Source organism: Borostomias antarcticus (genome assembly GCF_949987555.1).
Source record: "Borostomias antarcticus genome assembly, chromosome: 24".
In the NCBI taxonomy this organism is placed as follows: domain Eukaryota; kingdom Metazoa; phylum Chordata; class Actinopteri; order Stomiiformes; family Stomiidae; genus Borostomias; species Borostomias antarcticus.
In genome coordinates, this window is record NC_140257.1 from 7465007 (window position 1) to 7490761 (window position 25755).

The 25755-nt window shown below is 43.7% G+C and overlaps 1 protein-coding gene across 1 annotated transcript; it reads right to left on the bottom strand.

Annotated features, from left to right (window-relative positions):
* Positions 1 to 5748: 5748 nt before the first annotated feature.
* Positions 5749 to 22414, bottom strand: LOC311325309 (myosin heavy chain, fast skeletal muscle-like; the record flags this gene model as incomplete). The annotated part of the gene is made up of 39 exons (XM_084457982.1): positions 5749 to 5766; positions 5925 to 6056; positions 6392 to 6487; positions 6648 to 6752; positions 6863 to 7033; positions 7186 to 7311; positions 7396 to 7599; positions 8511 to 8819; positions 8919 to 9043; positions 9192 to 9357; positions 9621 to 9804; positions 9966 to 10162; positions 10429 to 10547; positions 11745 to 11871; positions 12204 to 12593; positions 12835 to 12925; positions 13295 to 13440; positions 13588 to 13764; positions 13902 to 14144; positions 14245 to 14500; positions 14848 to 14984; positions 15133 to 15256; positions 15449 to 15566; positions 15673 to 15760; positions 15983 to 16047; positions 16336 to 16639; positions 16850 to 17020; positions 17269 to 17418; positions 17627 to 17745; positions 18821 to 18959; positions 19092 to 19195; positions 20237 to 20335; positions 20501 to 20564; positions 20776 to 20868; positions 21089 to 21197; positions 21378 to 21405; positions 21643 to 21799; positions 21956 to 22099; positions 22208 to 22414. 39 exons carry the CDS (start codon positions 22412 to 22414, stop codon positions 5749 to 5751), a joined length of 5802 nt encoding a protein of 1933 aa, XP_084314108.1.
* Between the last annotated feature and the right edge of the window lie 3341 nt (positions 22415 to 25755).

A 25755-nucleotide genomic window follows, 5' to 3' on the forward strand; every position in this document is an offset into this window, starting at 1 on the left:
TTCCTTCCTTCCTTCCTTCCTTCCTTCCTTCCTTCCTTCCTTCCTTCCTTCCTTCTTTCTTTCTCTTTCCTTCCTTCCTTCCTTCCTTCCTTCCATCCATCCATCCATCCATCCATCCATCCTTTCTTTCTTTCTTTCTTTCTTTCTTTCTTTCTTTCTTTCTTTCTTTCTTTCTTTCTTCCTCAAATAAATATTCAGAATGACACTCTTTTTCAGGCTGCAAACTCATATTAATATATTTTCTCCTCTTTCAGCTATTGAACTCAATAAAACTATGAGTTATGATGAGTAGTCTAATCTATTTTTGAGTGTAGTACTAGCAGTACTTATAACAAACACCTACTGCAACACCTCCACAGCTACTGGTCCGCCCGGGGTGGGCTATAGACACATGGTCTCCAATGAGGGGTGCATTGGGATGGCCTGGCAATCACTGACCTGCCCCCCACAACCTCTGACCTGAGGGGGCGGAGTCTCGCCACCACGCCACTATCCACACCACCGTCCCCACATCTCAGACCCTGAGTTGGCTAAAGATGCAGTTTTCACGGTTGGGTGCATGTGGGTGGTCCGGGGAGCAGTACGCTGTCCTAGACCGGCTCTGACCCGAGGAGGCGGAGTCTCTTCACAACGCCACTATCCACGCCACTGTCCCCACATCTCAGCCCCTGAGTGGGCTAGAGACGCACGGTCTTCACTGGTGGGTGCATGGAGATTGCCCGGATGTCAGTACACTGCCCCCGACCTGCTCTGACCGGAGGGGGCGGAGTCTCGCCATCACGCCACTATCCACGCCACGGACCTCACAACACAGCCTCTGAGGTGGCTAGAGACACACAGTCTTCACTGGTGAAGGCAGGTTGGTAGCCCGGCATGGCCTTCACTTTCCACGACCGGCTCTGACCCAAGGGGGCGGAGTCTCGCCACCACGCCACTGAACATGCTACGGACACCACAACTCAGCCCTTGAGTGGGCTGGAGACACACGGTCTTCACTGGTGAAGGCAGGTGGATAGCCCGGTGCGGCCTACACTGTTCACGCCTGGCTCTTAACCAAGTGGGCGGAGTCTCGCCACCACGCCACAGACCCCACAACTCAGCCCCTGATTGAGCTAGAGACACAGTCTTCACCAGTGGGTGCAAGGAGACTGCCCAGAGGTCTTCATGGTGGAGTCAGGTAGGTGGCCCGGAGAGGGGTACACTGTCCCCGACTGGCTCTGACCTGAGGGGGTGGAGTCTCACCACCACGCCACTATCCACGCCACAGACCCCACAACTCAGTCCCTGATTGGGCTAGAGACGCACGGTCTTCGCCGGTGGGTGCATGGAGATTGCCTGGTCCGTAGTAGTTCTAGCAGTAGCTGTTACATACAGCTGCAGCAGCTAGCCCACCTCACATTTTCTCCAGGAAATGTACTTTCTAGTTATTATTATTCTCCCCGTTTTTTGTCTCCTTTATAACTTCTTCATACTTTGTGCTAGAAACTTCATTCAAACTTTAAAATGTTCACGATGTTTAGCTCTTTAACGGATGTATTCAGATTTTTGATATTTTTTATAGTTTTTTAGTAATTTAACTTTTAATAGTCATTTTTGTGCCATTGAAACTGCTGGTGGAATGTTCAGTATCATTATGCTTTTAGAGTGGTGGCAGCTGTTGCTTTGAAAATATTTACACATTTTGTAAACTGCTGGCACTCCTACAGTTTTGAAAGCTCACACACATATTATACATCAAAACTTTCACACAACTGTGCTGATTCGTACAATGTAAGTATCTAAGCTGTGTGACTTATACTTTTCGCTGTATGATGATTTGTTCGGCAACTGCGCTCCCCATTTAAACGTATGGCGCTGCACTCTAGCTTTTGAGCTGCTCATTTTGCATTTTTACACGTTTTCTAACTCGTCGCCATGCCTACAGTTTTTAAGCTACACGGACAGTTATACATACAAATGTTCAGCAAGTTCTCAGGATTCCTACGATGTCAATAGCTAAGCTGTAGCCTTTATACTTTTTGAGAGAGAGCTGTCTGAATCCGGCATGCCTTTCCATTGAAGTGAATGAGAGGATGCTCAGTGTCAGTTGAGATTTGAATTTGGGGACATGCGCAGGCTCTCTGTACAGGCACCCTTTTATGACTACTGTGGTAGCATTCATATTCCTTCCTTCCATCCTTCCTTCCTTCCTTCCTTCCTTACTTCCATCCTTCCTTTCTTCCATCAATCCTTCCTTCTTTCCTTCCTTCCTTCCTTCCTTCCTTCCTTCCTTCCTTCCTTCCTTCCTTCCTTCCTTCCTTCCATCCTTCCTTTCTTCCACCCATCCTTCCTTATTTCCTTCCTTCCTTCTTTCCTTCCTTCTTTCCTTCCTGCCTTCCTTCCTTCCTTCCCTTCCTTCCTTCCTTCCTTCCTTCCTTATATTCAAAGAAATATTTAGAATGACACTCTTTTTCAGGCTGCAAACTCATATTAATATCTTTTCTCCTCTTTCAGCTATTGAACTCAATAAAACTATGAGTTATGATGAGTGGTCTAATCTATTTTTGAGTGTAGTACTAGCAGTACTTATAACAAACACCTATTGCTTTTCACTGCTACTTCTTCTAACCTCGACTTCCATACAACACCTCTACAGCTACTGCTCCGCCCCGGAGTGGGCTATAGACACATGGTCTCCAATGAGGGGTGCATGGGGATGGCCTGGCAATCACTGACCTGCCTCCCACAACCTCTGACCTGAGGGGGCGGAGTCTCGCCACCACGCCACTATCCACGCCACCGTCCCCACATCTCAGCCCCTGAGTTGGCTAAAGACGCAGTTTTCACGGTTGGGTGCATGTGGGTGGTCCGGGGAGCAGTACACTGTCCTAGACCGGCTCTGACCCGAGGTGGCGGAGTCTCGTCACAACGCCATTATCCACTCCACTGTCCCCACATCTCAGCCCCTGAGTGAGCTACAGACACACGGTCTTCACTGTGGGTGCATGGAGATTGCCCGGATGTCAGTGCACTGCTCCCGACCTGCTCTGACTGGAGGGGGCGGAGTCTCGTCATCACGCCACTATCCACGCCACGGACCTCACAACACAGCCTCTGAGGTGGCTAGAGACACACAGTCTTCACTGGTGAAGGCAGGTGGGTAGCCCGGCATGGCCTACACTGTCCACGACCGGCTCTGACCCAAGGGGGTGGAGTCTCACCCCCACGCCACTATCCACGCCACGGCCCCACAACTCAGCCCCTGAGTGGGCTAGAGACACATGGTCTTCACCGGTGCGGGTGGATAGGTGGCCCGGAGAGGGGTACACTGTCCTCGACCAGCTCTGACCTGAGGGGGCGGAATCTCACCACCACGCCACTATCTACGCCACGGGCCCCACAACTCAACCCCCGAGTGGGTTAGAGACACAGTCTTCATTGGTGGATGCATGGAAATTGCCCAGAGGTCACTGTACTGTCCCCGACTAGCTGTGACCCAAGGGGGCGGGGCCTAACCAGCACGCCACTATCCACGCCACGGGCCCCACAACTCAGCCCCTGAGTGGGCAAGAGACACACGATCTTCACCGGATGAGTCAGGTAGGTGGCCCGGAGAGGGGTACACTGTCCCTGACTGGCTCTGACCTGAGGGGGCGGAGTCTCACCCCCACGCCACTATCCACGCCACGGCCCCACAACTCAGCCCCTGAGTGGGCTAGAGACACATGGTCTTCACCGGTGCGAGCGGGTAGGTGGCCCAGATAGGGGTACACTGTCCTCGACCAGCTCTGACCTGAGGGGGCGGAGTCTCACCACCACGCCACAATCTACACCACGGGCCCCACAACTCAGCCCCTGAGTGGGCTAGAGACACATGGTCTTCACCGGTGCGGGCGGGTAGGTGGCCCGGAGAGGGGTACACTGTCCTCGACCAGCTCTGACCTGGGGGGGCGGAGTCTCACCACCACGCCACTATCTACGCCACGGGCCCCACAACTCAGCCCCTGATTGGGCTAGAGACACATGGTCTTCACCGGTGCGGGCGGGTAGGTGGTCCGGAGAGGGGTACACTGTCCCCGACTGGCTCTGACCTGAGGGGGTGGAGTCTCACCACCATGCCACTGTCCACACCACAGACCCCACAACTCAGCCCCTGATTGGGCTAGAGACGCACGGTCTTCGCCGGTGGGTGCATGGAGATTGCCTGATCCGTAGTAGTTCTAGCAGTAGCTGTTACATACAGCTGCAGCAGCTAGCCCACCTCACATTTTCTCCAGGAAATGTACTTTCTAGTTTGATTTAGCTCCCCTGCATTTTAATCATTTCATAATATTGTAATCATAATCATCCTATGGTATAAATTGTTTTACATAGCCACAACTTTAAATGCTGTAACAGATATCTGCTCAAGAGTAGCGCTAGATGAAACCAATAATAAACTGCTCAACAGCAATATCAGATGCAACCACTAGATGTAGCCATAGGGAACTGATCTGTTGAAAGTGGAGTTCTCCTACTTAAGTGAGTTTAGGAGCAGTTTAAGGTTGCTGAGGCTAGCAATTTTATGGCGGCTGGAATAGTGTACAATCTCCCTGACCGTTTAGATATCCCAATGTCTTCCTGTTAAATTCCCAATTTTCCCCTCTTCTCCTCCCTGATTTGCCAAACGATTGAATTAATTAATGCTGGCACTGCAGTCTTGTCTACAAAAACAGTCTACGATTGCCCATGTACCGATAGGGTTCCCCAACATTCTCCCTATCCCCCCCCCCCTTGCCGGAAACAATGGCGTACCAAAAGGACATATTTGGGCATAGGTTGGCATATTAGACACCATTGGATTTGTGCCAAAGTAGAGATGATGTTTGGAAAGTGGGATGTGGTCAAGAAAGAGGGGGGATGGTGGCAGACTATTTAAGGGGTAACACAAAGACAAAGGGGGGTCTCTTTCCCGGGAAGCACCGGCTTTACTGCTATTTTGTTTCTGAAGAAGCAATAAAGTCATCGCATTGGACTCCTGGTGCCTCAACTTGTTTTCTTTTTGGACTTTTATTTATTTTGAAACTTTGAAACCTGTCTGAACTTAGATTTATTTCTTGAAAATTGACCTAAGACATGGCTATCAACAATGAAAAAGCTGATCATTATTCTACAAGTTGGCCAGATACAGTATGTTGAAAATGCAGCAGCAGTACCATCTTTATTCTCATTGTCTTGAACTTCTGCCCGCTCCCCCTTCTCCTGCATGAAAACTCCACCGTATGCTGATTGGCTAATTTCCTCCCAACGTCCTGACATGTTGGGAGACAGTTTCTCTAATACCTCCATGTTTCTCAGATTAGGCCTAATGAGCCCGCATCACCTCCTCATGACTCCAGACCAGAGTCGAAAATGAAGCCCCACCAAACTGAAGCAGCTTGACGGTTTAGTAAGCATTCTGTTTTCATCTGACTGTTGGCTTGGTTTATATCCACCTTCAGTCATTGCAAAACCTTTGGTGATTTATTGATCAACTGTTTCCAGGGGTGTATTCTGTTTTTGTAGTTGAAAGTTGAAAAGAGCTGCTTTTACTTGCTGTAGGTGTTTCATGGAGCAATAAAGAAGCTGCAGTAAAGTTGAGTGACCCCATGTCTTTGTTTACACTAGCTGTTCTTGTAACAAATCCACAAATTCATTAAGTGCATTCTTGCTTAATTTATTTCAAAAAACATTCACCATGAAACTCATATTTTATCAGCCATAGTAATGTGTGACAGGCTCTTGTCATGTTTATTCAGCTTCCTTTGCCTGAGAGAAGGAAAGAAAAAAACAAAGAGGGCATTAGTTATCAGCTTCTTTTTGCAGAAAGGGTCCAGACAAAATATGCATTTTTGTGAACTATAACGTGAAGTAGTGGTTCCAGTAGGACAAGATTCAAGTTTACCCAACAGCAAACGAACCCTTACCTTTCCAGAGTCACGGCTCTTGGCTCTGAGCTTGTTGACCTGAGACTCAGCGATGTCAGCACGCTCCTCAGCCTCCTCCAGCTCATGCTGAACCTTCCTGAACTTGGACATGTGGCCGTTGGCTTGCTCCTCCTGGGAGATATTGAGAGAAAAACATCAGCATCCCAAAATGCAGTAGTTGCAGAATGACGATCAAGTTGTGTATCTTAGCGAATTTGCATTCTATTCTATTTGGTAGTAAGGTCAAAAGCCTATTGTTTAATTCTAAATGATAATGGCTTAATTTGAGGGTGGACTTAAACTTTTGTGACTTCTGCACTTTTTCCTTTATAAAGGGCAAACTCAATCAAGCTCAAGTATTTTGACATGAATGTAGCTCCTAGTTAAAGGTTTCAATGGAACTCAAAAAGATTTTGATTTCAGGTTAAACCTGCAATGCAGTTTGAACTCTTTAGTGTATGACTTACAGCCTCCTCAGCCTGTCTCTTGTAGGCCTTCACTTTAAGCTGCAGCTTGTCCACAAGGTCCTGAAGTCTGGTCATGTTCTTCTTATCCTCCTCAGTCTAAAGCAGATAGGAAATTAAGAAATTATATAATATGTGTAAATAACGTGTGTATACACATACACACACACATTTATGCAAATATATATATACAGTATTATGTTCACATACATATATGATGTCTGTATAATGAGGAGTGTATTGGAGTGTGAGTTGTTACCTGGTATGTCAGCTCCTTGACTCTGCGCTCGTACTTGCGGACTCCCTTGATTGCGTCTGCACCTCTCCTCTGTTCAGCATCAATCTCTCCCTCCAGCTCACGCACCTGCATGGAGAACATGAGCTCATTGAGAAGATTTTATCAATTACATGCTATAAAAACATTTTTCCCCATTTAAGGCAACTCAGGTAATTCTACCACTGCTATTAACTCACCCTGCTCTCCAGTTTCTGGAGCTGCTTCTTGCCACCCTTCATGGCCAGGTTCTCAGCCTCATCCAGACGGTGCTGAAGGTCCTTAACTGTCACCTCAAGATTCTTCTTCATCCTCTCAAGGTGAGAGCTGGTGTCCTGCTCCTTCTTCAGCTCTTCAGCCATCATGGCTGCCTGCCACCACAGAACACAGCTTGGGTGAGGTGGAGAAGTACTGCTAGGTAAGTCAGCATAGCTGTTATGAGTGGTAAAAGTTGATCGGTTAGCAAACAGTACAGTGTGATGAGGGTGAAAGATGCATACAGATTAAACTTATCCAGACTCACATCAGTGATGGCCTTCTTAGCCTTCTCCTCAGCATTCCTGGCCTCCTGGACGGTGTCATCCACCTCTCCTTGCACCTGCACCAGGTCACCCTCAAGCTTCTTCTTGCTGTTCAACAGGCTGGTGTTCTGGAAGGATTAAACAATGATACGTTTAAAAATAACTTCCATTATGAATGTTCCATGGCTTTATCTGTGTCTGTGTGTTAGCACCTGGGAATGCAGCAGTCCCACTCTTTCACTGGCGTCCACCAGCTCCTGCTCAGCCACTTTGCGGCCTCTCTCTGTCTGCTCAAGAGCCGCTCTCAGCTCCTCAATCTCAGCCACCATCAGACCGTTTCTGCGGTCCACCATGGCTGCCTGCTCCTTCATGTCCTCTGCAGCACGGACAGCATCGTCCAGGTGCAACTGGGCATCCTAGAAACACAGATATGACATTTTATTTACTACACATAATCTAAGTTGTCTAGTACTCTAGCAGCTTTGTCTGTATATGTGTGTGCCTATGGGAAGAAAAAAAACAAGATCAGAATGTATAACAGCAATGTTAAGTCAGTTCTGCTGTACGGCTCAGAAAGCTGGCGAGTTGTTGAGAATGACATGAAGAAGATCAATGCATTCCACAATGGATGTCTCCGAAGGAAATGTTGCATCTTCTGGCCGGAAAGGATTTCCAATGAGGACCTGTGTAAAAATACAAACTGTCGCAGTGTAGTGCTGGAAATTAAACAGTGCCGGCTCCAATGGCTAGGACATGTCCTCAGAATGGACCAGGACTGTATTCCCAAAGTAGCCTTGAGATAGAACCTGGAAAGAGGAAACAAGGGAGGCCAAAAACAACTTGTCGAAGAACTGTGACCTCTGAAATGAAAATGGCTAACCTAACTTGGGGCGAGGCACAACGTGCTGCACAGGACAGAATCAGATGGAAGCAGATTGTTGCATCCTTATGTTCCTCAAGGAACAAAAAGGATTAAGTATGTAATGGGAAAACATGTTTGGAGAGGTGTGGCCACAGCTGGTTCAACGTGTGCATGCATGCACAAGATCCAAACGCCAACAATGGGCATTCTTCTATGGCCGTATGGGAATGTGGGCGTACCCAGACCCACAAACCATAAGGGTTGAAGAAGACTGAATTTACCCTGGCAGATGGAATTTTCCTCATGACTAGCTTGTTGCTAGCTCATATCAGGCTCATAGTGCAGACGTTACATACTGTAGCTTTAAATCTAGGATATGATCCAATCTAGGCCAGCATTACTGGACTGAAAGCGGTTTTATTTTCTTCTCTGCAGTGTAATCATTATTATAAAGATTCTCAGTACCTTGAGCTGCCCCTGCACATTCCTCAGCTGCTTCTGGGCCTCTGCTGCTTGGCGGTTAGCGTGGCTCAGCTGGACCTCCATCTCGTTCAGGTCTCCCTCCATCTTCTTCTTCACTCTCAGGGCGTCGTTCCTGCTGCGGACCTCAGAATCCAGGGTGCTCTGCATGGACTCAACCACCCTCTGGCTGTTCCTCTTGATCTGTTCCATCTCCTCATCCTTCTCTGCCAGCTTCCTGTCCACCTCACCCTTGATCTGGTTCAGCTCCAGCTGCACACGCAGGATCTTGGACTCCTCATGCTCCAGTGTTCCCTGAATAAATGGAAGTAATCACTTTGTTATATAAGAACTGTGACGATATTCATTATTTCCAAATGAAACTGTATTCTACTTTTCTAATTTTAGTTTTACCTCAGCCTCCTCCAACGCAGTCTGGATCTCAGACTTCTCTGTCTCCACCGTCTTCTTGGCCTTCTCCAGTTCATGGATGCTCTTGCCAGTCTCTCCGATCTGTTCAGTCAGGTCAGAGATCTCCTCTGTGATTTGAAACAGAAACATTTTACATTAACATAACTAATCCACAGCACAATTGAGTCATTAAATGAGAAACAGTTCCTTCCACTACTTCGGGTTGTTCTGTGGAAAATACCCTTCTAAAAGCATCATGCACTGCATTTAGCTCACGTTGCAAGTTCTTGTTCTCTCTCTTCAGAGTCTCCAGCTGGTCAAGAGCCTCCTCGTAGGAGTTCTTCATCTTGAAGAGTTCTGTGCTGAGAGAACGAGCCTCCTTCTGAGCTCCCTCCAGCTCAGCCTGACCCTCCTCAAACTTCTGCTTCCACTCTGCCAGAACCTACAGTAGGAGGAAGCACATGCGAAAGCAGCCTTTAACACTAATTGCATTTAGAAAATGATAATGACTACATTTGCCATTGAGGTCGTTATGAACTAACAGCACAATAGTAGAATGTGTTAAAATCACTCTAAGTCCCTAAACCCTCCAATTGCTGGTTCAGGTTCCTTTCCCTGCCATCCAGTAAAGCATGTGGACCAATGATTGCCAAAAAACTATCATTTCACCTTATTGAAACTTAGTTGTGGTATAATCTTTTTCACCTTGTCAAAGTTCCTCTGCTTCTTGTCCAGGTTGGCGGCCAATGCGTTGGCCCTCTCAACGTCAATCATGAGGTCTTCCACCTCTCCCTGCAGCCTCTGCTTGGTCTTCTCCAGAGAGGCACACTTGGAGTTGGTGGCCTCGATGGTCTCCTCAGCCTCCTGGAGACGCTGAGCCAGCTTCTTCCTGTTTGGGACAAAAGAGGCTTTGTGAAGGTGCTCTGTCCTGATCGAAAGTTTATAAGTTCCATAAGTAGCTTTACATCGCGATTCTTCTTAGCAATCTACTTCCCCAACGGGTGGCATATAATGTCTCTTGGGGAAGGCCTTCTGGTTCCTTTGACTTACTTGGCCTCCTCCAGCTCCTCTGTCCTCTGGATGGCATCCGTCTCATACTTGGATCTCCACTGAGCCACCTCAGAGTTAGCCTTGGACATGCCGCGTTGCAGCTCTGCCTTGGCCTCCTGCTCCTCCTCAAACTGCTCCCTCAGCAGGTCACAGTCATGGCGAGCAGATTGGACACCATGGGCCAGAGCGTTCTTAGCCTGGGAGGAAAAGAAAACGAGAGAGCGTTCTAGTTCTATTTACTGAAAACTACATAAATGTATACTTTCAAGTTCATATTTCATTGAGTCATCAGAAACTACATGAAATAAGTCGCATACATATAGAATAAAAGCATGACAAACTAAACAAGACACTACAAAAAAGAAGGACTCAATAAGAGACAAACAGTGTGTAATAGTCACAGTAAGTCACTGACATAGTTGGTGAACCTGACTCCATAGTTCAACTTGTTTTAGAGCCTCACCTTGACCTCCTCCTCAACAAGCCTCTTGAGCTCCTCAATCTGCTGGGTGTAGGCCTGCTTGCCTCTGGTCAACTGGGACACCAAGGCTTCCTTCTCCTCCAGCTGGCGTCCAAACTCACCTGCAGGGAATGAATGGAGCTCTCGTCAGGCAAAGAACATCACAGACGCTTTCTATATTTATGCTTTTCCCCCTCTCATACATTAAACTGAATCATGTGGTCCATGCATCTGTATATGGATTTTATGAATCATCAACAGTCTATTATAATTTATATGTGTTATTAATAACATTATCTCTTTTTAAAATGGTTGTAAGGTGCACCTTTATACCGACAATACAGTGCTAAACTCAGCTACCTGGTCAATGGAAGGAGAATTGTTTATTTTGCAGACAGCTTTTGACTTCATTAAGGGCTCACTCCTGGAGCTTAAACTGGTTTTAAATGCAGCTAAAACTAAATATATAGCATGTTCTAGTTAACGCTCCTTTAAGGAAAGTAATTCTATTATCTGCTATTATTATCTATTATAATGTATTGACGAAAAACTTTTCAAATGCATGTTGACAAAATAACAAAAAAGCTGAGAGTGAAACTTGGGTTCTTGTATAGAAGTATCTTGTGTGACAATTAAGGAAACTTTTAGTAAAATCAACGTTCCTGTCAGTTCTAGACTATGAGCTTGACATGGTTTACCACTCGGCACGTAGTTTTATTACAGGTAATTATTATAGAACACACCATTGTCACCTGTATCAGTCAGTGGGGTGGCCATCCTTGTCCGCTAGGGGAATGCATCATTTGTACCTGTATGTTTACAAAGCGATCTTACAAAAACTACCTAGTTACCTGACATCACTCATCACATGGTGCTCTGGATATTACCAGACAAGGTCCCAGGACTGGTTGGTTCTTGAGGTCCCTCAAGTCAAAACTGAGCTAGGGAAGACTGCTTTTAGATACTGGACTCCCAGAGCATGGAATGAGCTGCAAGACACTCTTACTAGATACAATACCTCTCAATGGGTGATTGTAAACAAATGATGAATAAAACTGGATTAGATACTTGTGTTTGTTTTAATTAAATTATACATGTTTTATCTCTATGCATTGTTTATTGTTTTTATGATTGTACTTGTTCTGCTTTTTTATGATTGTATTGTGTGTTTGTGTGACTGTTCACTGATTGTTGTAACTAGGGCAACATTGTGAATGAGACCCCTGGTCTCAATGTGTTTCCTCTGGCTAAATAAAGGTTTGAATTGAAAATTGGTAATGAGATGCAATACATCTTTGTTCTTGATTTATTCATTTTACCGTTCTCAGTCAGGAGTCTGGCTCTATGTGCGCTGATGTCAGTGTTCTGGCGAAGATTCTCATCATTCTTAGTCTTGATCTCGCTGAGCTGATCCTCAAGGGTGCGCGCCATCTTCTCTAGATTGCCCTGTGGGTCAAACACCATGTTTACAGACATGGTAAAGGGTTATGCTTTAATTACACTGTCACTTTCGTTTTACATGAATTAATGTATTTTTCTGAGGAGGAAGAGGACAGTGATTCCCTACCATGTATTTGGAATACACACATACTGTATTTGATTGAGTGAGTCTGGTTTGCATTGATAATAATCAGTTGAGCTACAATGACATTAGCTTTTCGCAAGCCTCCTTTGGCACCCTACTATTCTCTTCTATGTGGGAGAACACTGCAGATTTGCCTATACTGCTTGGTGCAGAGACTGCATGTAATATATCAAAATATTGAATTATGACTGACCTTAGCCTTGGCAACTGCTTCCATGTTGGAGGAGAGGTCATCAATCTCCATCTTGTACTCGCTCTTCTCTTTCTCCAGCTTCTGCTTGACGCGCTGCAGGTTGTCGATCTGCTCACCCAGCTCTGCCACACTGTCAGCCTGCTTCTTCCTCAGGGCAGCAGCCGTGGCCTCGTGTTGCAGGGTGGACTCCTCCAGATCACGTCTCAGTTTCTGGAACTCAGCCTCACGCTTCTTGTTCATCTCAATCTGAGCAGCAGTGGCGCCTCCTGCTTCCTCCAGCCTCTCGCTGATCTCTTCAAGTTCCCTGGACAGATCAGCTCTCTGCTTCTCCACCTTGGCCCTGGCAGCACGCTCAGCCTCGATCTCCTCCTCCAGCTCCTCAATACGAGCCTAAAGTAGAGATTAAATACTCTTAAGTACTCTTCTCACGAATCATGGCTGCCAAAGAAATTCCTTTAACTCTTTAATTCTGGTCTTCAGTAGGAGACAGGGGGCAAATAAGGGTGAAGTCAACCCAAAGTCAAACCGGCTGAACGTCTCAGAAGCAAGGACAGCGCTATCAAATGTAGGATTATTTTTTCTGGAATCATAATGATCATGACTGTAATAGGGCTCAGTAACTACACGGTACCTGAAGTTCCTTGATCTTCTTCTGCAGCTGGGCTCCCAGAGACTGCTCATCCTCAATCTTGCTGAGGAGCTGGCTGGTCTCAAAGTCCTTCCTATGGAGCACAAAGGAATCAATGACAAACATTTAGTTACTGTGTTATTGTGAGGGCGGAGTCCAACCATTCACTACACCAGGGGTCTACGACCATTTTGATGTGACGTGTTAGTTGCCTGTGTCCTGGGTGATATAATTTCTGACAACATTTAGTAAGGGCCAAGGGACAAAAAGTACCATCACAATAGGGCAGCTTGTCCAAGAACATGACCAAATTGACTGTTGCAGTGCATTTATATTGGTCGCACAAATTTACGATTTTGGAATTTTGGAATTCAAAACTAAAGCCACTTTCATTGTAATGATGGTTGGAATTCAAGTTAATTCAATCTATCTCAAATGATCTCTGAAAAATATTTGTACTTACTTCTTGATCTTCTCATCAGACTGCTGCTTGTCATTCTCCAGGTCCATGATGGATTCCTGGGCCAGTTTCAGGTCTCCCTCCAGCTTTCTCTTGGTTCTCTCCAGGTCCATACGGAGCTTCTTCTCTTGCTCCAGAGAACCTTCCAGCTGGAGAAAAAAACACATGATTTTCACTCATCTTTGGTGATAACAAGTAAATATTGATAACATTCATGAGGATAACAATAAGCGATTCATGAAGAGGCATAGTTAGAACTGCCCCTAATGTGCAAGACATCCTCTAAGATGACTCACGTCGTCGACTTGCTGTTCCAGCTTGGTCTTGGCCTTGGTCAGAGTGTTGACTTTGTCCTCCTCTGCCTGCAGGTCATCCAGTGTCTGCTGGTGGGCCTCTTGCAGGGCTTTCTTCTCCTTGGTCAACTTGGCAACGCTCTCGTCTTGGGCGGCCATCTCCTCTGTCAGGTTTTTAACCTGGACAAGACAAGAACGAAAGGAGATGATGGTCAGTTCATGATTTGGGAATAGAAGAGCTTAACTTCATTACTGTTTGGCTGTGTTTTTGAACAAACTACTGCTTTGCTATTGAAAAGATTTTGACATGTTGAAACCTTGTTCTCAGTGGCGTGTTTCTCCTTCTCCACTTTGGCCAAGGTAAGCTCCAGATCGTCAATGTCCTTCTTCAGCTCAGAGCACTCATCCTCCAGTTTCCTCTTCTTGGCCGTCAGCTCTGCGTTCATCTCCTCTTCATCCTCCAGCCTCTCGGTTGTCTCTTTGAGTTTGGCCTCCAGCTGGATCTTGCTCTTGATTAGACCCTCGCATCTTTCCTCAGCATCGTTCAGATTCTCTGCTTCCTGGGAGGCAAACACAGTGGAGAAAAGATCAGTGTTCATTTCTGTTCGATATTGGTGGTTATTTTTGAATGCATGAGTTTGTGTACTGTAGCTCACTCACAGATGCAACTGCAAGAGCCAGATCGTTCTTCTCCTGCAGCATGGACACCATTTTCTCCTCCAGCTCCTTCTTGCGAGCTTCAGACTTGGTGAGGGCGACTTTGCATTTCTCATAATCCTCCTTCATGTTGGCAAGCTCCTTCTCTGTCTCAGCACTCTGCAGAAGAGGCTTGATCTTGTAGTACACCTTCATCCATGGCCAGTGCTTAACATTCATGAATGAGCGGATATTGTACTGGATGGTGTAGACGGACTCTCTGATCACAAGAAAGAGCAGCACAGTGAATGTTAAGGTCAATACACATTGGATCTGATGTGATGAATGCAATCTATCCTCTGATACCAGTATGTATATATAATGTGTCTTTAGATATGTAAAATATTTCCATCAAAATTACCATTAAAGTTAAAATCCTAACACCAGGGATGATAATATTTTGGTAATTCACAACATTGTCATATTGTAGTACAACATATTTTCTGTTGGCATAAGTAGCAGTAGGAGTAGGATTACTTTATTGATCCCTGACGGGAGAAATTGCACAAATAATTTGAGGTTTGTGGTAAAACAAAGGTTAAAAAGACATTATAAGCTCCCTCCCACCTCCTCTCCATCATCTTCACAAACTCCCTCCTCATCAGGTAACCGCGGGCGAGAGCCTGTGTCATGGTGACCAGAGCAGCAAGCTTCTCATCTCTCATCTCCTCAAGGACACCCAGCAGACCAGCTTTGAAGAACACCTGAGGCACAGGTAGAATACACAGATGAAGTAAACAAGGTGAAAGTAGGACACAAAGTTGAGTTTAATTTGATGGAATGGGTGAAATGCTATTGTGTTGGGTGTTTGTTGTTGCTTGTATTTCGTAGCCTGAATATGTGGTATCTTACCTTGGTGTGTCCAAACTTGTATTCCTCATGATTCACATCAATTGACCCAAGCAACTTCTCAGAAGCCTTCTTGTTGTCAATGAACTGGCCTTCGGGGATGACACTGGCATTCAATACTTTGTATCTGTGTAGAGAGAAATATTGAATATTGATTAGTTTGGTTTTAAATGTTAAGGATGAAAAGGTGTTTGTGGGAGTGCATACATGTAGGGTATGTTTGTGTGTGTATTCATGTGCAAATGTGCATGTGCCTTTCTACATGAACTTTGTGTTTTTGTATGTGTTTGTGCACGAACGTTTGTGTGTGTATCTGTACCTTTGCTTGAAGTCAGCATAGACGATTCTGCTGGGGAAGCCCTTTCTGCAGATCCTAATACCCTCCAGCACACCGTTACACCTCAGCTGGTGGATAACCAGGAAGTTCTCCATCAGACCTGGAAACAAAAGATAATTATGATTTTTTCTGTTTTTAGAAATTAAGATTTCATTTAAATGTCAATTTAGAAGTAAAATAATTTGTAAAATGTGATTTTGTTATACCTGGAGTCTTAGACTCATTGGGGATCAGGCAACGCACAAAATGAGGGTGAGTGCTCCTCAAGTTGGTCATCAGCTTGCCCAAGTTCTCCTGTAAGGGTGTTCCAAAGGACAGTTTTCTCAGATACCATTGATAATGGAGTTGACGAGCTAGATTGCAACTAGACCTAATTAGCTAATTAGTTGATTCTGTAAAAACATTTCAATATAAAGTATGTAAAGATTAGTAGCTTGTTATGAATAACCATTAGACAAAATCATGGCATAAAACATCACAAATGTACCTTGAAATTAGATAGAAAAGTTCACTCACTCTGAACTGAGAGGACACAGTCTGCATGGAACCTCCCTTCTTCTTGCCTCCTTTCTTTGAAGTGTCTATGAGTATCACGAGTTAGAGAATAATACATGATAATGTGATACAATATTTATATTTAAGTACTGTTAAGTTTCCTTTTAATTCACAAACAATTAATTAGATGTATATAATGCATTAACTTGTTTAAAAACATATTCTGTTCCTATACACTATACTTCAAGTTCCTATACACAAATATTTTCACTCTGAACACTTGAGATCGTTATCTCACTTACTTCAAAGTGACCGTTATGGGAAAAAAGTTTCTTATATCCATTTTGCTTTGAGGGGATTGAAAATGTACAAACCTTCAGGTGGAGCAGCAACGTAGATAACGGTCATCACTTTTACTGAGGACTTCTGGTACAGCTGAAGCACAGAGTCGTTCAGGGGGTCCTTGTTCTTGTCCAGCCAGCCACAGATGTTGTAGTCCACTGTACCTGCGTAGTGGACCAGGGAGAAGTGGGCCTCGACTTTTCCCTTTCCAGGTTTAGGCTTCTCAAAGGCCCTGTTCTTGCCAAGATGCTGATCGTACAGCTTGTTCTTGAAGGTAGTGTCTGAAGCCTTGGGGAACATGCACTCCTCTTCAAGGATGGAGAAAATGCCCATCGGCTGTGTAAGAAACACATTTTGATCAATCATGTGTCTGTTGACATACAACAAACTAGTGCCTTGTCCAAATGTGTCCGATATTTATGTATAAATTACAGAATTGTATTACCAATATGATAATATCTGTGATTATTATGATACTATTCAGTTGCTTCAAAGTGTACCAACTATACTTGCAAAGCCCAAAACATGTAGTGTTATAGTTTTCACCTTCTCAATAAGCTCAATGCAGGCAGCCAAGTCCATGCCAAAGTCAATGAATTCCCAGATGATGCCCTCCTTCTTGTACTCCTCTTGCTCCAGGACGAACATGGTGTGGTTGAAGAACTGTTGCAGTTTCTCATTGGTGAAGTTGATGCACAGCTGCTCCATGCTGTTGTACTGTAGAAGCACAGTTTGAGAGATCATCTTTGTTTAGATACCCTCCATATATTGATTCTTTATCTTGACTTTATTTACTCATAATTAATTAGGGTAGATCAGACACTTTCTGTACTCATGTATAACAAACAAAAAAAAAAAGAAGAAGAGCAAATTGTTCACTTATGAGTTCATTAATAATAAGACAGGATTTATTTGACCAAATATGGTCAAAAGCCTGAACAATCCCATAGCAATACCAAACTCACGTCAAAGATCTCAAAACCGGCAATGTCGAGCACGCCGATGAAGAAGTTCCTTGCTTGCTTGGTGTCCAACATCGAGTTGATGCGGATGACCATCCACAAGAACATCCTCTCATAGATGGACTTGGCCAGAGCGCTCACTGAATTATTCACCTGTGTAATGACAATGCCATGAGTTGGTTCCACTTTATTACACTAATGTACTTCATCTTATAGTCTGCTTATTGCCTTCTATTGATTCTAGAAGAACTATGGGAAAATGAAAAGGACCATTCCAGTTACTTTGCAACAGCATATATTGAGTATTTAAAGAAATAAGCAGTAAACTATTTTCTTTCAGCAAATGTGTACCTCCCCTTACCTGAGGCACTGTCTGACCCTTGGTCACATACTCATTGCCGACCTTCACTCTGGGGTAGCACAGGGCTTTCAGCATGTCAGCTGAGTTCATACCCAGAAGGTAGCAGATTTTATCAGCCACTAGAGGGAGAGAGGAGTAAATAGAGTTTGAGGAGGGATACAATGATCACAATTTAATTATTACCTCCACCCCGGCGACAGCGCATGGTGAGAGGTAATGTTTTCAGTGGCATTTGTGGGTGGGTGCTTGCTTGTGTTTGTTTATTTGTCTGTTAGCAGGATTATGCAAAAACTACTGGACCGATTTTCACGAAACTCGGTGGATGGTTGTAGTGTGGTCCAACATTTTGGAGTGGATCTGAATCACGGGGCGGGTCCACGAGCTGCCCAAACACGGCCGGCCTTTCACCACCATTCATTTTTTGGACCAGGATTACACAAAAACTACTGGACCGATTTTCATGAAACTCACAGGGCGGGTCCACAGGCCGCCCAAACACAGCCAGGCAGGCCATTCACGTAGGCTCAGGACCGCTTATTTCTCCAGGGTAAAAATAAGCGGGGGAACTCCGCCCGTTTATTTCCCAGCAGGATTACACAAAAACTACCTGACCAATTTTCATGAACCTTGGCGAAGGGGTGTAGCATGGGCTGAATTAGTAACCGTTACATTTTGGAGCAGATCCAAATCACGGCCTGGATCCACAAATGAAAAAAAAAAAAATAGAACGGATGCAGCTCCCTGTGTGGGGGCACTAGACACACAAGGTTTGAACTGGGGTGTGCGGTGGGAGAGCACGGAGTGCACCGCACTACCGACCACCGGCTGCGACCCAAGGGAGGCGCCACAGAGCCGCCCAAACACAGCTGTCCATTCACTTCCAGTCATTTTTTGGACTGAGGCATTTATTTTTCCAGGCTAAAAAAGAGCGAGGGAAGTCTGACGACTTGGGCTTAGGAGCCAAAAATGTATTCTCAATGGGGGGGGTTTGACGTGCATAAAGCTTGTGACCTAATAATTGCAGCAATACCAAACATGTCCTGTTCGCACGCACGTGTGCGCGCACACAGCCATGAAATGCATTCATGGGCGGAGGTCTGTGCTCTCCAGGCACCATTTCTAGTTAAATATCAAGTAGAAAGATAGAATTTGATAGAGATTTTTGAGGAACCTGGGACTTGAAGTGGGACTCACCCTCTGTGCCATCTGGCTCAGCCTGCTCCTCACGCTGCTTCTGCTTGAAGTGCATGTTGCCATGTTGCATGACAGCACCAGTCAGCTTGTAGATGCTCTGCTTGTCTTCAAGGGTGAAGCCCAAGATGTCAATAGCTTCCTGGAGGAGGAAGTTAATGTTAGATGTAAACAAGTAAGATCAACTCAAGTGTGCCAGGTGGAGGGACTTAATGACTGCATTTATGCTACGCCTTTTATTTTCAAGTGTTGTATTGTACTTTCAGTGACTCACGTCTGTGGCGTCCAGCTCCACGTTGTCATCGATACTGGCCACAGTGATCTGACCCTGGCTGATCATGGGGTAGTCATAGGGGTTGGTGGTGATGAGTGTCATTTCTGTGGAGAACCAATAATGAAAATCAGCTTGTATAAAACTATAATGCAACTATAAGCACTGCTTGCTGAATATGTGCCAGAATACCATACCACTTTATTTGTAGAGCACATTTAAAAACAACAAAGTTGACCAAAGTGCTGTACAAGTCAAACAACAATAACACACAAAGAGCACATAATAAAACATGCAGTATGTCACATGAAAAAGGACAAGTCTCTTAGGCTATGCCAATATGTATCCTCAACCTGGATCGAAGCCTGGCTTCATCAATGCTGCACCTTTCTACCTGCAACACCAGTGGATCTTAAACTCAAAACACCCTTTACTGCAGCAGCATATTGGTACACAGGGCTGTTCATCTCTACACACTAGACAGTAATTAGCCTGCTCAGGTGTAACTAAAAGCTATTTTGCCAACATACAGTACTGTAGCAATTAGCCTGTTCAGATGTATTCCAAAGCTCTTACGCCAGTGTTTTTCCCACACAAATGTGTTGTAACTCGTTCCCCTACTTCAGGGAACTGTAGTCATGCACTCTACCATCCGCTCAGAGCATCGCTACCTTGGGTTACAATAGACAATGTTATGATTATGAATAAATAATATAACCACTAGGCTATATACTGTACATTATAATATCTATAGTATATATGTATATTTATATATATATATGTAAATATATACGTAAATATATATCAGTAAATAAAGGGTATTGCAGACACAGTTCTGCCGAGTATGACAGATCTGCTGATTGAACATCAAGATCGAGGCTCTGCTAAGGGATTATTATTTAGTGTCTTTCATCTTCCATCTGATTTTACATGAACTATGGCACTCTATCCCTGTTTTTATGGTCATGTTAGGTCTATTTTTATGTGAAGCGCTATTGCATATCATTTCTTTATTGCAAAGAAATTTGAGCTGCATTTTTGTATGAAAGGTGATATACAAACGTAATTATTAAAGTTTATTATTAGTATTAGTAGTAGTAGTAGTAGTAGTAGTGGGCACTGTTTCTCTGCACTCTGCTTCATCTTACCAACAATCTCAGGCTTGTGGTTGGTCATCATCTGGTAGAAGATGTGGTAGCCTCTCTCATCGGGCAGCTGGAAGCTTACTCTGGACTTCTCCAGCAGGTCTGGAGGGAGAGAGAGAGAGGGAAGGAGAGAGAGAGAGAGCAATTTGAATCTGAAGTAGGAAACCAAAAGTCATAGTAATTTTTTGTCTATATTTAGGCCAACAATCTGGTGTAATATCCTTGTGTATTTAATGAAGAACTGAGAAGCAATCCAAGCCAACTTACAAGTTTCAATGTCAGCACTGGCCAGTTTGCCGGTATTTTGGAAGTGAATCCTGATGAATTTACCCTAATGTACAGCATGGAGAAATACCAGAGGGTCAGAAAATAAATACAATTGCCAGAATAGCACACAGTATTTACACTTTGATTTACAACATTTTGGCAATTACAGTACTGCTACAGTACTGCTGGTAGTATGCTGTACTATATCATCATAATAGGGAATGTATTAGAAAGAGCATGTGCTATAATATATAATCTTGTCCCCCCAAACTTACAAAGCGAGACGAATTGTCGTTCCTCACTGTCTTGGCATTACCATAAGCCTCCAGCAGAGGGTTAGCTGCAATGATCTGATCCTCAAGGGAACCCTGAGAGAAAAGAGCATGTTGGTCAGTTACATTGTAACTCAGTAGGCAGGCCAAGGACAGCTGTGAACAGCATAACACGGCCACAGTACTGAAACCTGGAACAGTCTAGCAGCCAGAAAATAACCCACAATGTTCCCTGAAAAAACAAATTACCTTTTGGTAGCTGTCTCTCTTTTATAACTGCAGGGCGACTGCCACCCCAGAAATTCTAAGGACTTGCCTTAATTTTGCCAGTCTCCTTCTTCTTTTCACCCCCAGATACAGCAATGGTGGCAAAGAACTGGATGACACGCTTAGTGTTGACAGTCTTTCCAGCACCGGATTCTCCACTGGTTTATGGAATAGAAAATTGGTTTATTTTAGTCATTTTCAAATAAAAGTATTGGCAAATGTCTCAAGATAGGCATTATCATATAATTAAAGTATTACAGTGAAACACTTGATTCTGACTACAAACTGCTAAGTTCTAACAAACTAATAATCAATTCAAAATTGCATGTTAAACTTACGTGATCAAGATAGACTGGTTCTCCCTGTCTGCAAGTAAAGAAATATGTAAGAGGTGTCAAGAATAGCATCATCATGAAGTACATACATCATATCAACCTCTCCTCCCATCCATCCATATATCCACCCATCCATCCATCTATCCACCCATTCATCCATCATCCATCCATCCATCTATTCACCTCGCCATCTATAAGCCTATTCATTAACCCATCCCTCCATACTGTATATCCATCCCTTCATCCATCCATCAATGATTGTTCGTACCAGTCAACATGTTCTGGAAGGCGTTGTCAGAGACAGAGAAGATGTGGGGTGGAGCCTCCATACGCTTCTTCCCTCTGTAGGCGTTGACCACTACCATGTCGTACACAGGGAGCCACTTGTAGGGGTTCACCGTGGCACAGAAGAGTCCAGAGTAGGTCTGCATCAGAAGGGATTGAGACAGGACATTAGACACATTATGGTGCATGCAGGGTTTACAGATATTAAAAGATATATAGCAGGCAACATGCAGTATAGATATAAGAATGCAATTATGGGATATATTTGTGCAGGTGTATGTCTGTGTCTTTCTTACGTAGATCATCCATGCTGCATAACGCTCTTTGAGGTTATACAGGACAGAAGCTTCATTAAGGTAGGTCATCATGGCCATGTCCTCAATCTTGTCAAACTTAGGGGGGTTCATTTCGAAGATCTCCTCATCTTTGACGGTTTTCGTCTTAAATTAAGAAATAAAGCCAAAACTAGTTTCAACTGAAACAATTCACTAAACATGTTAATTCTGTACAATTGCAACCCAACTGAACACGTCAGTTTATAGACTTACCTCCTTAGACAGTTCCATTTCCACCTCAACCTTCCCAGCGTCCCTTTTGAGAATCTTTGCCTTGAGGTACAGCTCTACCTTGTCGCTCACAAAGCAGGCATTCTTAGCATCAAATGGCCTGCTCTGAGCCTCAATCCTCTCCTTCTCACCCTTACGAAGGTAGATGGCGGCTGGGCCGTACTGGGCCATCTCCGCGTCTGTACTCATGGTGGCGGTTTACTGGAAGAAAAAGATAACGCATAAACATGAGAAAAATTAGAAATATATTTGCCTTGAATGGTGCACACTACAGATGAGTGTTATCACATCAACAATGATTATATGTTGGCCTTATAAATGGCATACAAAAGGCAGGCCAACTAATAGGATTAAGTCAAATAAAAAAATAAAAAAGATTGATAATATGGAACAAACCGTGTAATTTTTGTTGGATAACTCTCTCCAGTCAGTTCATATAAACTCCTCAAAAATAGTTTGGAAATGTTATTTTGGTTAAGTATTTCTCCCCTTTAATAATAACAATTGGTATTTTTATGCCTCCGCCAGGCGATAGCCTTTTTTCCTTATTACTGTGGGAGAGTGCAATCATCCAATCCAGCAAGCAACTCAAAACAACAGTGAATACCAACAGAAGAATACTGCAGGGGATTTTGGCACTTTTTCTTTGGGTCCTACCCACACGTTTAGCTATGTTGCTCATTCCACTAATGCACGATCCTTAAGTTGTACCTCATTGTAAAGGTGACTAATCAGGCTTTCCAACAAAACAAAATACAATACCAATTGGTATTATTAAAGGGGAGAAATAATCGACCAAAATAACGTTTCCGAACTATTTTTGAGGAGTTTAGTTCAGATTAAATCCTGTCCTTGAACTTTAAATTGTCTGCACTAGTATGTAGCATTACAACATCTCACCTTGTCTTCCCCTCCCAGATGAAACAATACCTTAGTCGACACTGGAAAAGATTTGGATGTTGTGAGTAAACACACGACTTAACCCAAAAACACAACTTAAATTACATACATAATTCAAATGAAACAATTTTTTTCACAGACAGGGCTTAGATTAAGCCAGGAGTAGACCTTCATGTGGACTAGTTAAACTAAGACATTTAAGTAGCTTGCATGCATGTGGCATAACTTTGGCTTAGTTAGTCGGAGACTATCGAGTCCAGGAGTGGTATGTAAGTAAGCCTGAATGAGAACACAGAACAGGCTGTTGGTCTAATGGTGCTCATTAGAACCCTGAATGGAATAGAAAAGACCATGACTGTTGTGTATCTTTATACAAAACAAAGTATAGAACAAATGTTATGATTCCAAAAGATAATTGAGTTAACATGCACTGTACATGTGACATCTCTGTGTACTGGGATATGACAAAGTATACAAAATTCACCTAACAAATGTTTTGCTCGTATGTTAAAGTCGCACAGAAATTAAAAAAGCATTCTGTCCCATTTTGGTTCACATAATTGGTCATAGTGTTCACCTATTCAACGATGTATGCCAAAAAATTACTAAATTCTACTTTTGTTGTAATCTTATATCAAAGTATATAATTTCTTACTTCCTGGAAAACGGTAGGTCACGTGCAATTACGACACCAGGTACCTTAGATTTTAGCCCAATAATCTCGCGACATCCACCCTGTCAATCAAAACGTCAACTACTCTGCAGCCTCAAGTGTTGAATATCCCGCCCGCTCGATAATGTTCCAATGAAATTCATCTAAACGTATGTTACGCCCTTGCAGTCCGTTTCAGGTGGAAATACGTCAAAGTACGGAAGCAAGATGTTCTTCCCTTTCTGTGCGACTTTAAGTGTTAATAAGATTAAGAGATATACTATGACTCAAGATACCAATAATAACACGGTGTGAATGAAGAGTGCAAAGAGTTAGAGGGTCTTACCACAGAGGTTGAAGCTATCTGTCCATGGATGCTGGTCTCTGGATCCCCTTATATCTGCTGCAGATTGCCAAGCAAGCAGGAGCTAATTGTGGACAACTCTCCTCAAGGAAGTGGAAGTCAGTCTGTTGCCTGTAAGGTCAGATTCTTGACCCCTCCCTCCTTCTCCCTCCCTCCCTCCCTCTAGCTCTCTGTTTCTATCTTTGATTATAGAAATAGCAACAGTGTTCCACAGTGCTTTCATGTGTTAATATTATCTGTTATGAACACTATTTTGAAAATGTTGTTCATTTAATAAATTAATTTGTAGGGTCCTATAAATAGACTTACCGTGAAAAAAAATTACTAACAAGACAGTCTTTTTAATAACAATCTTTAAAGATCATTTCCCTCATTATGGCAATTCCTCATCAAGCTTTTTTCAGCAATTCTGATTAAGTAAACACCAGCATTTATAAGGTATTTGATACAAGAACTGTAAAATAACTTATAAATTAAAATAAAATAATGTAAATGGGAAAATTGCAGTTCTCATTCAGAAAGAGGAGGGTCATGGGCAATAACTACTAGTAACATTTCAGGCATGAAAAAATAGACAAAGCTATCAAACTATTGAAATTATATTTCCATTCTTATACTACTGCATATTAGACCTAGTAAGGACCCGAGCACAGGTGGTGCGAGGCCCTATTGAAATTGTACTTATTATTATTCTCCTACCTTCTCCTACCTTCTTCTCCCCTTTTGGCAGCCTAAACGTCGATGAAAACGCATGAAACTTTGCAGATACGTCAGTCCCGGTGAACAAAATTATATTTCATGGGTGAGCGCCCCCTGGAAAATTTAAAATGGTGAGCCCCACCTTTCAGTTTGATGTAGGCAAATGCAATTCGGTGGGCATATGTAGTTCATCGAGACACACTAAAATGTCTCTTGGAGCTATACCCAACATCCAACAGGAAGTCAGCCATTTTGCTCTTAATGTGCCATTTTTTCCTTGTTTTTACCATTTCCATGCCTCATACTTTAACAAACTCCTCCTACAGATTTCATCCGATCAACTTTATATTCGGTCAGCTTCATCTTAAGACCGTTGTGATCAAAAGTAAAATCGGAGTTTTCACCAAACACCCTTGCCGTGGCGCCCCGCCAAATTCTGACATTTCTCCATAAAACAGGAAGTCCTCATAACTCCTACATACATTATCCGATTTGCACCCAATTGCTCAAGCTTCATGAAGGTCGCATCCTGAACACATCTATGCATCGGTATTGAGTCAAACTTATAGCGCCACCTACTGGTGAAATCACAAATGCCTTTTTGGCAGCCTAAACATCCATGAAAACTCTTGAAACTTAGCAGATATGTCAGTCCCGGTAAAAAAAAAAGATATTTCATGGGTGCCAGAAATAGTTGTGGCAAAATTGTGACCTGCAATCACGTGGTTATACATGCCTGCACATATTACCGTGTACGAGCTCCGTTCAAATTTTGGGCGCGATCGCAGCATATTTGACAGAGATATCGATGGAAAACCACTTTTGCCCCATATACAGTAGAGGTGGGTCATATGCTCACCTCCCTTGTTCTCTGAAAAGCGCATTGTGTTGCCTCTGGGTATGAAATGCGCTATC